This window comes from Watersipora subatra, chromosome 11 (genome assembly GCF_963576615.1).
Source record: "Watersipora subatra chromosome 11, tzWatSuba1.1, whole genome shotgun sequence".
Classification (NCBI taxonomy): domain Eukaryota; kingdom Metazoa; phylum Bryozoa; class Gymnolaemata; order Cheilostomatida; family Watersiporidae; genus Watersipora; species Watersipora subatra.
In genome coordinates, this window is record NC_088718.1 from 37,632,025 (window position 1) to 37,648,016 (window position 15,992).

At 35.8% G+C, this 15,992-nt stretch overlaps 1 protein-coding gene across 1 annotated transcript in view; it reads right to left on the reverse strand.

Moving 5' to 3' along the window:
- Positions 1–1,043: 1,043 nt before the first annotated feature.
- The window catches only part of LOC137408192 (protein O-mannosyl-transferase Tmtc3-like), a 41,332-nt gene continuing 26,383 nt past the window's right edge, over positions 1,044–15,992 (reverse strand). Inside the window, exons 13-15 of the mRNA XM_068094596.1 lie at positions 11,950–12,144; positions 6,214–6,402; positions 1,044–1,862 (exon numbers count right to left, since the gene is read on the reverse strand). Coding sequence (XP_067950697.1) covers positions 1,656–1,862; positions 6,214–6,402; positions 11,950–12,144 — 591 coding nt within the window. The 3' untranslated portion in view covers positions 1,044–1,655. The remainder of the gene's footprint in view (positions 1,863–6,213; positions 6,403–11,949; positions 12,145–15,992) is intronic.

Here is a 15,992-nt window from a genome sequence, read left to right on the forward strand (position 1 = left end):
GTACCAGTAGCGGGAGGTATCAGTAGCGAAAGGTACCAGTAGCGAGAAGCATCAGTATTGAGAGGTACCAGTATCGAGAGGTATCAGTAGCGAGAAGTATCAGTATCGAGATTGAGTATCAGTATTGAGAGGTATTAGTATTGAGAGGTATCAGTAGCGAGAAGTATCAGTATCGAGATTGAGTATCAGTATTGAGAGGTGCTGGTAACGTCGTATTCAAAGTTTTGATAGATAGCTTCTGTTGCAATAGTACCTTTTTATATGCACGCTTCTATTCATTGATTGTTATTGTTAATTCAACATATTCACAATTTTTGTTTTGTTTTCTCACTTTGTAGTAATTGTATCAGTATCAAATCATTTTTCATTGTAATCATTGTAGCAAAACAGACTATCTAGCCTTTACTTGCTAATTGTGTCACTTATAAACCTCTTTACAGTTGTTTCATTTTCTCATATCTATTTGAACTGTATTTGAGCTGCACAAAACACTTTTCCCATGATACGAAGTTTAAAAGTTAGAATGGTAAATGTTGTATATGTTAAATAAAAATCAATTTTCTGTCTAACGACTCTTTTATCGCCTGGGCAACGCCGGGTATTCAGCGAGTCCTACATAAACCGAAAGTGCAGGAAAACAAAGTGAAACTATGAAAGATTTGGTGGGAAAACATTTCCTCGAATTATCTTGGCCCCAGGCTTTAAAGTGCTACATTGTAACAAACCAATTCAATGTTGGAAATGGTCTGCCCAAGCTCCATAACTCTGAGGCTAATTGCGATAGAATTGTTTCTCGTATGAAACGTGAGCAACCATTTTCTTCAAAAATGATGCAATCATTGGCTAAACATGTACCAGGGCTAAAACAGTGATTCAGTAATTTAGATTTTTAGACTTGATCATATTCATAACACTTCGTTATTAGCGCGCAACATCTCTTGTACTATTTTTCTTAAAATCGTGTAAAGTTGATAACTATGCGAACAAGTTAACAAAATGGAGTTGTCTGACCATACTCATGCAAAATGTGAAACTATGAACTATGTCTTGATTCAAACTCTTTTATTCGCTATAAAAAATAACTGAAGACCAGTTAGTCATACATTCAGTCATACATTCATATCGCGTGTATACATCTATGAGATCATGGCTCCTTTTCCTTCTTGCTTCGGAGATGGCCGCAATGAGGAAGGTTGTAGCACTGTCATCACGTGTCATTGGCTTTTAGACACGATCTGTCATATTGATTTATCGATGAGCTATGGAGCGCAATTTTGGCAATGAAATCAATACGTAAGCAAATAAGCATCTATTTCTTCAGGCAAACCTTCCCTTATGCTTAGATCTGGCACTGTGCCAATAACCTCTGCCAACTTGGAAAGGGTGCCCATATTCAGACCAATTCAGATAGGCACATTGATAATGGTGCATGAAAAGTTACACTGGTGAGATTACACTAACATGTCTTGACTTTGAACTATCTTCTTCGGAAATATAAAAACCTTTTAGAAAAACTCCATCTCAGTCTCTCTGTCTAGGACTTTGTACAATTATATATCGGCCACATTTGGCCTGCTCTCCGCTGATATTCTCTAAGGAAATCAAACTGTCACAGTTGCTCCTGTTAACCGCAGCGATCCCTGGCAACTCTCCTCTCATGCCTGTCCTTTTCTCGTAGTCGCTAACTTTTTCTGAACAATTCGCAGATGTTCAGTGACATAGGTTTCATCTGGCGCGAGGTTTTGGACAGCGAGGAGGCAGCGTTCAGCCTGCAACAGGTCTCCCCTTTCCACATGCACTACACAAAGGTTGTGTCGACCTTGAACGTTGTCTGGCTCTAAGCTAACAATCCTCTTGAAGCACTACAACAGGTAGGAGGATGACATGAGCCATCTAGGTGATGATGGAAACTGAACCAGATGGACTCGTTGCGATGGAAAGCCACAGTTTTGTAATATTAATAAGCAGGAATTCCCACCATCTAATGAGACAGACAACTCCTTACGATTTCAAGGACTGACCAATAACAAGATGTACGAGAGGATTGTAGCGCAATGTTTCTGTTGTTTTTCAGAGTTGAGCACGCAAAACGGATAAAAACCTATTTTTAGTACCAGTATAAAAATCTGAGCAGAGATCGACTGTATTCTTTGGCGTCTGTCCAGCAGCTGACTGATGTAACAACAAGGTTGTGGTTAGTAGGCAGCGGAAAATACAAGGTCATAAGGTCAAATACTCCATAATCATTGACAAGATTATTCTAAGCTAGCGTAGTACACTAACGCGAGCAACATGGACTAAAATGAGTGAGCAATGTACTGTAAGCAATTCTCCAACTACTGTGTCAAGATATTGCAGTTTGGAGGTTTCTTAACAGTAGATATAAAAACATGGTAAAAACCTATATGAAAATCCTTTTTTAGGGGGGAGCAAAAGGCGAAAAACCATTTACACTCGTGACCAACGAAACTGGGCTTAACAGAAGTGTAGTAAAAAAGCATGCCTATGATTTTGAGACTAACAGATTCAGGCCGGGTCTTAGGGCTAGTCAGCAGTTTTCAAACAGACTATAATAGTGCAAGGGTGCTTTTAAATTCCAATCGTGCACCCCTCACAATTGTAGGGAAATTACAGTAGTTTTGGGCTTGCTAGATCCGCTTATGGATGACAGATGATAGCATACACTTATCAATGTATCATTATAAAAACCATAGCCTGAATCTCTATAAGTATTTTAATGTTTGTAGGCTATGATAGCTGAACACTTGCTTTATAACAAATGTTTGTATTTGACTCGTTCATGATCCATAGAGTATTAACAGTATTGGCAATGCTGTCTGAAAGCGACAGGTCAAGGACAACTATAGGTATTATAAAAACACATGTGACTAGTTGAATACTCATCACACACCCAATTAAAGATAGATCTTTTTCGACAATTTGTCTTGCAAACCTCTCTGAGATTATATAACTTTTTTGTGTTTCAATATTTTTTAAATTTTCAAGTCCAAAATGGCAGACAAAAGAGGCGGCTGAACTGCAAAGGATACTTTCATTCAAATGCTAGAAATGATATACCTCTTTTTGTTTCAAAGCTCTGGCTGCATAGGCCTTCGTAAGCAAAACACTTTTGAGCTGAAAACAAAAATCTTATTGAACTGTTTTGGGTACTTCTATGAAAGTCACCAAAAATCGGCGCGTCATAATGTAGTAACTTTAGTACAACATAAAAATATGTCAGCTGCTTATGTGTCATCCCACCATCAATCACCTCCTCAAACAACATCACAATGAAGAATCTAGTACCATAGAGAGTAGAATCACAAAAGTACCACAAGTTCAACCAACATGTATTGATGACCCCATGATGTATAGTCTAATATAATGTCATCGAATAGCCAAATCCAAACAATAGCCAAACCCAAACAATACCGCTGTTAGATGATTGTTATGACATAGGAGCTGCGAAGGCATACCTTATCAACTACCAGTATTAATAGGTAGTAATAATCAACACCAAATACGAACGGGCAATGAATAAGGTCAGCAAAGACTTAGTATCTCCAGCGGTAGGTCTGATGCCAATGTTTAAAGGTTTCAGATTTTTTATTCCTAAAACTTAATCGGTAGAACTGGACAGGCGAATGACAAACACTGAGATTCATAAATCAAGCAAGATCGGTAAGAGAGGTAAGAGAGGGGACCCTCTCTTTAGACATGAAGACTGTCTTAAATCAGTAAATTCCCCAGCTTTATCGGTCATTCCATATTTGAACAATATATATATATACTATATATATAATATATAATTATATATATTATATATAATATTATATAATATATATATATTGTATAATATATATTATATATAATATCTAATTATATATATAATATTATATACAATATTACATAATATATATATTATATAATATATATATACTATATATAATATATATAATTATATATAATATTATATAATATATACTATATAATATATACTATATATATAATATCTAATTATATATAATATTATATACAATATTATATAATATATATTATATAATATATATATATATTCTAGCAATATTGATGAGTCATAGAGGGGTGTTTTATATAGTGGATGAAACAGCATTACGATATTCCAAGTCAACAGAGAAGATTAGGGATGGACTTCTCTCTGTTGAACTCACTACTTCTTCCCAAACATAGCTAATGAACCCATCAGAAAATAATAAATAAAATAAATAATCAATAAAATAATAGAACGGCTCTTTTAATACAATATCTTTTGTGAGTAAAGCGTATCACAAGAGAGTAGAAATGGACAAGTTTTGCTGTGAAGAGGAAATAGCTCCTCATTTGCTGCTTGGCCAACCTACAGAGGAATCTTTCAACGAATGAAAATTTTAAGCTTTGAATAATTCAACTGCTGCCGATATCAGGATTATTATTAATTGCTATAGGTTTGCATAAATAAACAACTAATTTGGAATAGTTTTATTGAAGATAAAAACTATAAAAAATTCATTGGTAGACAATTTTTCAACACAAATTGGCTCAAAAGACCCTTAGCAATAAATATCTATAACATGTTAACAACCATAATATGTTAACAGCCATAATATGTTAGCAACCATGGTATGTTTACAGCCATAAGTTAACAACCATAATATGTTAACAATCATAATATGTTAACAATCATAATATGTTAACAACCATAATATGTTAGCAATCGTGTTATGTTAACAACCATAATATGATAACAACTATAATATATTAACAAACATAACATGTTAGCATCCATAATATGTTAGCAATCATGATATGTTAACAACCATAACATGTTAACAATCACGAAAAACCTACTCAGCTTGTTATTAGCTTATGTTCCTACTACGATTTCAACAAGTCAATCAGCTAGAAATAATAAATTTGGCTATCTATAATCTCCTCTGACTCGGTAAATAACTACACTCATTTGTTACATGGGCTACTAGCATACATAGACATGCTTCTATACATCGTGTTTTCTCCCAGATGCGGCAAGAGAGAAAGTAATACATTTATGGAACCTTTAGTGAAACCTCTATGAAACTCTAGTTATTTAAATTGAATTGGAGAACTTGCAGACTTTATGTTTTACGTAATATAGAATTTATTACATAATACAAAACAAAAACTTTACATTAAATTCCCTATGCTAAGTGAAATTTACATAAAAGGAGGCTTATGTTATATTAGCATCTAGTGTATACTACGGTAATTACTTCTTTGCAGCAAATGACAGTTTTCTAGAATATTTTTATGTATTGATAAAATTTTTAGATATTGTTAAAAAACGCATTGATTTTTTTAACAATACCAGAAACATTTACTTTACTTTTGTTTTCAGAAAACGGCTGGCTTTTGAGCCAATTATCTTTGTTCTCAAATAGGTTGACCGCTCACTTGTTCCTTATGTTTCAATAGCAAGTCTGACCTGCCCTTCATTCACCCCTTCCTTTTCTTGTTAAATCTAACGGGACTCAAGTTAGGGCTTCCCGATTAGGGGGTGGGAGCTGTTGTTGGCGGAAGTGTAAGAGTCACTCATAAAGATGAAGATTGTCTAACTGTCGTCGCAAAAAACCTGGATTAAGATTTTTTTCAAAGCTGCTCACAACCAATCAGCAAGTCGGAATAATGAAAAATCCTGACGTTCTGTATATAGTTACTCACCTACAAGGAACTACGTTTATATCAGATAATCGCAGAGAAAAGACAGGAAAAAAGTCTAAGACCATAAAATGAGTTGTTTTTATATGTTGCTGCTGTGTGAAAACATTAGACTCTTTTTAGAATGACCTTTCCAATAACATATTATTTTCAAATATTCTGAGTATGTCTGTTTTTCATTATGTTTTAAGCTTTCGGTTTCATTCAAAACGAGGAGGCTTAGATTGCTCTCATCAGTTGTATGGAATTTGGCGATGACAGAAATTGGGATTTGCTGAGTTGGAAGATATTTAGTAATACACATGAAGAAATTCAGTTACAACGAATATACACAAAGCAACCCATTCACACCTCAAAGACGTTAGTTCCGTACACAAGCTGTTTATTATGTTTTGTTTATGACTCATTTTATAAATGGTCAAAGTGAACATTTCTGCTAAGTTATAAAAGCAGAACTTTTAGCAAAAAATAAAAAGTGATCTGGGGTGGAAACCTGTATACCTGCTCAGCGAGATCAATATTCTTCAAGTGATTCAAGGCAACATCACCAAGGAGGAGGTAGCTCTTTACGTGGCTAGGGTTCAACTGGAGAACTTTTTGCAAGTAGGGAACACTCTCCTTGGGCCTCTGTAGCTCGTTGGCCAGCAGTAAGGCTAGGTTGAAAAGGGCGCCTCTGAAGCTTGGATCAATCTACAACCAAAGCCGTAACTGCAGATGCAATCGTAAAGCATGAAATAGCAAACCTCTAAAGACACCTTCGATCAGGGATCGCTAAACATATTATGGAAATGTTTACTTTTCCATATCCATTTCCATAAACATAAATATTTCCATAATTTTATGGAAATGGATATGGAAATTTTATTTTAGAAATATGGAAATGTTATGGAAATGGAAATAATATGGAAATGAATTATGGAAATGTTATGGAAATGGAAAAAATATGGAAATGAATTATGGAAATGTTATGGAAATGGAAATAATATGGAAATAAATTATGGAAATGTTATGGAAATGGAAAAAAATATGGAAATGAATTATGGAAATGGAAATAATATGGAAATGAATTATGGAAATATTATGGAAATGGAAATAATATGGAAATAAATTATGGAAAGGGTATGGAAATGGAAATAATATGGAAATTATGGAAATGAATTATGGAAATTTTATGGAAATGGAAATAACATAGAATTGAATTATGGAAATTGTAACATACACGTAATCCAAGATATAAACAGAGGGGAGTTATATTGTATAGACTAGGCTACATGAATAGACAATGGTAATACACAAACAGCTAACATCAGTGGTATTACAGAAACTATTAAAAGGGTCTGGAAGAAACTAACTCAAATTGTCTCTTGCTCGGCTACATGTATAGACAATGGTAACACACAAACCCAGCTAACATCCGTGGTATTACAGAAACTATTAAGGGAGTCTGAAAGAAACTCTCAAAACATCTCAAATCGTCTCTGGCTTAGTTATAGGCAATGGTAGCATACAGTTTTGATGTTGCCTGGACCCTAAATAAAGTATATTAGCAAGCAAATATCATATTCATATTATGTATAAATTAATCACATATTCGGGAAGAGTTGACGATTGCACACACACACACACGCTCATTTGACACGCAAGCGCGCACACATACGTACACACCAGGGATCGCTAAACATATTATGGAAATGTTTACTTTTCCATTTCCATAAACATAAATATTTCCATAATTTTTATGGAAATCGATATGGAAATTTTATTTTAGAAATATGGAAATGTTATGGAAATGGAAAAAATATGGAAATGAATTATGGAAATGTTATGGAAATGGAAAAAATATGGAAATGATTTATGGAAATGTTATGGAAATAGAAATAATATGGAAAGGAATTATGGAAATATTATGGAAATAGAAATAATATGGAAATGAATTATGGAAATGTTATGGAAATGGAAATAATATGGAAATGAATTATGGAAATGTTATGGAAATGGAAATAATATGGAAATGAATTATGGAAATGTTATGGAAATGGAAATAATATGGAAATAAATTATGGAAATGTTATGGAAATGGAAATAATATGGAAATAAATTATGGAAATGTTATGGAAATGGAAATCATATGGAAATGAATTATGGAAATGTTATGGAAATGGAAATAATATGGAAATAGATTATGGAAATGTTATGGAAATGGAAATAATATGAAAATGAATTATGGAAATGTTATGGAAATGGAAATTGTGACAAACACGTAATCCCTGCCTTCGATATTACGTATGAGATGATAATCTAAAACACGAGAAAAAATAGCAAATCATCCAATTCAAGGGAAAACAAATTTGATCAAATTAAATTGGCTGACAGCTCTTGTTAAATTTATATATAAATATAATCTCAGTGTTTGTCCGTTTGTCTGTTGGTCGTTTGTCATTCGTTTCTACAGTTTTAGCGATAAATATTTTGGAAAAAAATTCGATTCGCGCTGAATTTGAACTTGAAACCTCCAGGTTGGCAGACAGGCGAGCTAATCCAGTAATCCAAGCAGCTACATTGCTATACAAAAATGCTATACTGAAATAACTGTATACTATTACTATACAATTTCATATGGTCATACTCATTAAACCAGTTGAAATTCCAGTGCTTCAAACACAAAGACTAATGGTTACTACTAACACACCTGAAGATTATAATTGATTGCAAGAAAGATCATGACGCGTGACGATTACAAACTGGCTTCACAGCTCTTATTATAGTAGAGAATTAGAAAAGCTTAAGTTACTAGCTTAAGTTACTTATATTATCCAATTTGCTAATTTTGTCATAGGCTAATTAATCAACTTCGACAATGGCAGCTACATTACCTGCCACTGTTTATAAGGTGATTTTTTATTACCCGTGCAACACCAGGCATTTAGCTAGTCTTTACTATAATGAAAGCCGGGTCTGTGGGTAGCCACGCTGAGAGAGTTTGGAAAAAGATTGCCCTGTACGGGAATTAAAATCAAGTATTCAAGTTTTGCAGCCAAACGCTCGACCCACCGCATCACAGAACCACGTAACAGCTTCACAAAATGAGTGTGTGCATAATGATTACGCATGATGATCTCTCATGGTGTACCGGTCTGCCAGCTTTATAATTATAAATATACTGCAAAAGAACAAACAGAGGCAAGAAAAAGGGAACAAAGCAACAAATTCATCTCTTCTTCAACAACGCACTGATCGTCCCAACATGTTGTGTTACCTGATCCACTAGTTGTACATTATTCGCAATAGAACAAACAGGTAAGATAGTAAGATTTTACCCAGAATACACTGAGCATGCTAATGGGAAGAAAAGGGTAGAATGTGTGAAGATTATGGCCTGAGAAACACATTTGCGATGAGTCACTCATGACTATGTCTATGATAGAAGGAATGTACTAACCAGCTGTCAGCCACAAAAATCACAACACAAATTACAAAAACAGACAATGATGCTATTGGACCGGTGGCACAGAGAAATGTTGTTAGACAGGCAGCTCAGAACATGCTATTGGACTGGCAGCCAAGAGAAATGCTTTTGGACTGACAGGCAAGAGAAATGCTACTGGACAGACCGGCTAGGGAGATATTCACTATGTTTCCATGATGCGCAGTGATTCGGAGTTGCGCTATCTCCGAATCATGGAAACGGCGTCTTCGCACTGAAATCACTGCGCACTGATCAGTGCGAAGCCAGTGCAAATTCGCAGCAAGGAAATAGCGACTGCGCAGTGGCTGCGCATAGCTCTGATGCCGTGGAGACGGATTCTTCGAGGGCCATAAACTAGTACAAAGGTTGTCCTGCTAATCTTGTTTTTTACTATTCTTCCGATCTTCTTTCACCTAAATTTAATTATGGTCTGGATTCACGAGGATGATGAGGTGATTACTTTCCTGGACTTTGTTATCGATGCCAACATTTTTCGAAAAATAGGTGGCAAGTCCTAAATAAACGTTTAAATAATATATTACTTAAAAATACTTATTAAAAATACATTACTATGTAAAAAGTGTGTTAAGGTTTGTAAAACCTTGTGAATGTGTATTGTAAATAAAAGTATAATGACGACAGAATCATAAAAAGACTGTTTATGACGTTCGGTATCCGTGATCGACTCTATTTCTCCATCAGGCGATTCGATATATACAATTTCTCTTCTCTGGCTAATTTGCGTTATTTGCTGAAAACCACTGCGCAGCATGGAAACGTACGATCCCCTCGACTTCGGAGGTGGCTGCTTCGCAGTACTGCGCACCATGGAAACATAGTGATTAATAGGCAGGCAGTTTAAGATGGTTCGAAGACAGAGAAAAATAAAAAGATTTGATTAAGACAACAAATAATGATTATAAACTAAACTATTAATTAAAAGAGTAAAGGAAAGATCTCAACTTTCCAGTCAGCATACTGTTAAAGATAAACTCATAAACAAAAGAGCACCAGGACATGATACTGCAGGTCTAGATATACCGCAGGCTTATAGTATAGGGCCTACTAGCTAAAGTTTGACTCCTTGTTCAGAGGCTAGGATTTTAATGATTAGACATCTTGTGTAGTCAAGAACTAATTCACCAGCTTCTGAGGCTTGGCAGAATTTTAGCATTAAATAATTTTTATTACCATAATACCTTGAGATACAAGTGTATTGGCATATGAGAACCTTTGAGATATGAGGAAAATTCTGAGCCAATATTCGCTTTGAGATACGAGACAAATTTAGATGTGGTTACCGATGCAGCCGCTAGGTGGCCAAGTATGGGAATGGCTGCTTACGAGAACAGCGTCGCTCGGTTTTTCTTGTCGGATCAAAAAGGGTTTAAAAAGGTCGGCTAGAAGTCAGGGTGAAAGTGAGGCAGAAAGAGCCAAGCCGGAAGAAGAAAAACAAAAGAAAAATTAGAATTAAGCTTAGTGTAAGATTAAAACACACTGTTAAGTGTGTGCATAATAAGCTAAATTCATGTAAATTAAATTTAAAGTTTATCTGTTTATGTCATTTTACTTAGCATCACAAAAGTTTAGCGTAACGAACATTTTCCTATTAAGTCTCTCACACTGCTGTTAGTTTCTACTGTACACAATAATGTTACATTTGATTAAAAATTATAACCACTACATACTGTAGATATTTGTCACTTTTTAAGTGTAGGCGGCAAATTAAAACATTTAAAAACATGTTGTTCCATATAGTAATAACCTGTTTTATGTGCATTTTCAGAGGGTGGGACTGGATTAATTTGTATTTAGTTATTTTATACATGAAACTTTGATTTGAGATACAGGTGAATTGACATACGTGCTCCAATCCAGGAACGTATTAAACTGATATTTCAAAGTATTAGCGTGTACAAATTTAAAGAAGTCGTGTGAACAATCCACCAAAAGGCCAAATAAATTAAGAAAATTAATTGATTAGTTGTAAAACAACCAATGACAGATTTGGTATCTATCTATATATATATCTTTTTCAATGTTGGTCGTCTGTCCTTCGGTATGTCCAGCTATATCTATTAATTAAAATCTTGGAATAACGAACCCGTATCGTAGAAGATCCGATCTCGGACCCTCCGATTCACCAGTCCGATGCCTAACCAATTCAGCCACACAAGCTTGACGCATTCATTAGGCGATATATGTCACTATATGGGAGCAAATATGCTACCGCTGTCTGTCATGACGCAAAGTGATGGCGTAACGTCAGTCATGATAAGCGGTAACTCTTATTAGTAAGCTTACTCAAATTATCCATTGGCAATGTACCAGGCTAATAGCGAGTGGCAGGCAACTCTCATTGCACAGCTAGTATTAATAAAATAGGAGACATTTTGTGTGGCTGAACCCACAGTTGGAATAAAAGATAGCTTTGCACAGGATTCAAATTCACGATGTGCAAATTGCAGCCACTGAACCACCTTTCAATCACCTGAGTCAACAGTAACTGGGCAGATTATTACTCTAAATGCTTTATTAGCGTACCTGATGCTGTCTCCAAGCACTAGTAAAAACTACACATTCAAATTCGTATCATTCAGCCTGGTAGAATGAAACTCTAACATCTGTGCATATCGACCACATTCCCAGTTTTTGAAATAATTGTGCACATAAATATTACGGTTAACAAGCTCTCAAGTCGCACTAGACTGCCAGTGTACTATTCTTACTGGTATACCATCAAATCAAATAAAGATACTCGCAAATCCCACCTGTAGGGTCTTGATAAACCAATGTTCAGCCTGATTATAGTCTTGGAGATCGGTGGCGAGGAGCGCTGCTGTAAAATAGACCTTACTGTTGCCAGGGTCAAGGTCCATAAGCTTTTTGAGACGTTTCTGGGCTTCCTCATAAAGTTCAGGATGTCCGGACTCATGCATTAACACAGCTGAGTTGTAGAGAGATTGCTAGAGAAATGTAAAACAACCAAAATCACATGATACAAACACCCTGTCGCATGACACAAACATGCTGTCGCATGACACAAACATGCTGTCGCATGACACAAACATGCTATCACATGACACAAACATGCTGTCACATGACACAAACATTATCACGTGACACAAACATCCTGCCACATGACTCAAACACACTGTCGCATGACACAAACACGCCGTCGCATGACAAAAACTTTGTCATATGACACAAACGTACCGTCACACGAAACAACACACCGTCACATGACACAAGCCCACTGTCACATGACACAAGCCCACTGTCACATGACACAGACTCGCGGCCCAGCAACAAATTGTGAACTCTATACCAAAACTTTCACTTTTAGGAGTTAATGGATCGCTATAAGGAATGCTTGAGGCAACCACTTCGCGCTGCCTCCAAAAGGCTGAAGCAGACTGGAAAATGAGGAGAAAGGTCGTGAGTGAATTAGTGAGCGTAGACCCGTTGCTAGCAGGGAGCACTCGCGTATTGTGCGTAAGGAGCGCTTGATATTTTTGACTGAGTTTTGTTAAGATTGGCTGGCTGATCGTTAGAGAATTTATTTTAAAACAAAACTCAAAACACCTCAGAGATAAGTATTTAGAGTTGTAATAGAAACTCTCACGTTCTAAAATAATGCAACACCATTCCAATTAAAATACTGTTTTATGAATAAAATTATTAGAAATTAATGCTAAAAATTATAACATACATGTATATATTGAAAAGCCTCATTTTGTCATTGTCTGTCTGCGTAAGCACTGCGTTTCCACATTTTATGGCCGATCTCATTTTCGACATGTGATTCAAACTTCACATGCATATGTGACAGGTTGTATCATTTTCAATACAAATGAGGCATTTCATATAGTGCACATTGGACTCCCAAAGTGAAAATTGTCAATATGGCTTAGAATTTTGTGAAGTCAAGTCATCTCCAACATTCCTGAAAATTCCTCAGTTTTTGTGATCATCACCTTCGATAAAAAGCTCTATCTTGGGTTAAATTGCTTCGATTTTAATTCGGAAAACAGTTGTGAAAAGCTGAGGAATTGCTCTATTACATAAAGCTAAAAACCATTTTGTAATCCAACCTCATTTGTATTGAAAATGATATGACCTGTCACATATGTTCCATGTCTTTCGCCAGATTGCTAAAATATTCGATTTTAAAACTCCATTCGGTTCGAGAGAGGACCAGCCACTTGAACACTCACCTGCTGACTATCTGATTGAAAATGAAGGACATCCCGGGTATCATTAGGCTTACTGCTAGTGTATAATGCTAATAAAAATATGTTATTTTAACAATTTTAATTAATAATAAAAGTATTATTTCATAATAATGTATTAATTATTTATTTTAAATTATAATAAAGATTAATTTCTATAAACATCAAAGACAAATGGTTCTTCTCGAGTCTGACCAGAACACAACGGACACGTGTCACACATGTCTGACACGTGTCACACATGTCTGACACGTGTCACACATGTCTGACGCGTGTCACACATGTCTGACGCGTGTCACACATGTCTGACGCGTGTCACACATGTCTGACACGTGTCACACATGTCTGACACTGTCACACATGTCTGACACGTGTCACACATGTCTGACACGTGTCACACATGTCTGACACGTGTCACACATGTCTGACACGTGTCACACATGTCTGACACGTGTTACACATGTCTGACACGTGTCACACATGTCTGACACGTGTCACACATGTCTGACACGTGTCACACATGTCTGACAGATCTCTAAACTCGCTGCTTCAGACACAGCCTGTAGCAAGGCTGAGGCTAGTACTACAGTTTCGCAACGCCTCTTCTTCCTACTCTACCCTAGGACACTTATATTTCGCTAGTATTTAGTTTCGTGAGTAGCACACAGAGTAAAATTTCGCTGCAACTTAATTTCGCAGCTCTGATGAGTGCGAAAATATAGTGATGTGAAAATAAATACAGTGGAACAAACAAATTAGATTCCTCAGGTCCGGTCCTCTAGTAAAAAAAGTTTTTATATTTGCGACTAGTTTGTATTTGTAACCCGCAGGTATAAATGTATGGCAGAAATCGATAATTCAACGTGATCGCTTGCTGCCATTTGTTTCTTGGACTATCAATGACGTCTCGGTCCTTTCCGTCGTGACCGATATGTACCAATATTAGATCTCAAGTATTTATAGCAAGCGATGGCCATGGCACGTTTTGAGTTCACAATATTTCAAATTTAAAAAAAATCAAATACAGTACATGTCTCATAAAAAAGAAAATAGATAACAACCAACATCACAACCAGAACTGTATAACATGGTTGGACCTGGTGAGGGTTGTTATCGTTTTTGGTTGGCAGTAAAATTCATCACTACAATAAGTATTATTTAATTGTATGACTTCACCTACCAGACTTTCATCCTCATCAGTTACAAATTCGGTGACTAAACTGATATCATCATCTTCTTCGTTTGTCTTGGCTTTTCCAAAAAAACTTGTTATCTTAATTTGCTTTGCCATGCTGCTCATTCGGGGTATTAACGAATTTACTAGAAATTTCCCAATGAGCTCAATCACACACAAAATTATCTGCATTTCTAATATCACGATTTTGTTGTGGATATCAATGAACTACAGGGCCGTATTCCCTTGGACAGCTGGCCGGCTAAGACGCCCCAACTTTTTAGGAATTTCATAGTCCAACGGCTATAGAAAGGTTTTTATCGCTGTAGAATATCACTTTATTCGAAGCCATAGATACAAACATCAACTTTTAGTAGTTCTTAGGCGTCATTATTATCTTCATCAGCGGCAAAATATTCTTGTTAACGACTTTTATAAAGGTTTGCAAAATATCAAGTTTTAGCAAACATCTGCTTGCCCATATCCTACTTAATGAACTTGAAATAAAATCAGCAAAAATGATCTTTGTTAAAACGCTTAAAAGAAAAAGATGTCTTCTTTCTGAGCTTTTTAACTGCATACAAGTTTTGCCTGTTTTAATTTTAAAACGTTTTGTCAGTCACATCAGCTAAAACAAAGCAAATCTCAAAAAATAGAAAAATGTTGATACTTGCCAAAAAATTTTTTTAAAACTTCACGTGAGAGGCCCGGCTGAGGCCCTACATAAGAGAAACCTGTTGGGAGCTTACAGCACCCCCCCCTCCTTCTCCACACCCCAGATGTTCATAACTAGTCGTCTAACATTAGCCCCCCAACTTGCAACCAGTGAATACAGGCCTGTGTAGAACATAGCTATTTAATTTCGAATTTTCGCTAGTTCGTTATGATAGTTTAGTTTCGCGCATGAATTTTTCGCGTGATGATGACTCCGCGAAAACGCGAAAGTTAGATGCCGCGAATACTTAAGTGTCCTAGGGTAGTCTGCTTCTGCCCTAAGGTTAGCATCTCCTATAAATAGCTGTGAAATACCAGACTGCAGTATTCTATTAAATCAAGAAGCGGCAAGCCTAATGATTGGAGGAATTATTATTATTCTCAGATGCGAAACAGTTAACCCCTTATTATTACATCATGAACCCCGTTAACACTAATAATTATATGAGCACATATACTAAGTTTCCATATAGCGCAATGTCTATTATAATAGTAGCAAAGAGATTGACAGAATAGAGACGAGCAACGTTGTAACTTTAACACAATAGCTGATGTCAACTACTGTAAATTCTGGCATGTAAGTTGAAAATTTGACACCAAAATTTTAAACTTAAAAATCAATCCTCGACTTATGCAGCGGTCACATTTTTCATGACACAAATTCTAGTGAGATTCAATTTCAAAAGTCATCGCA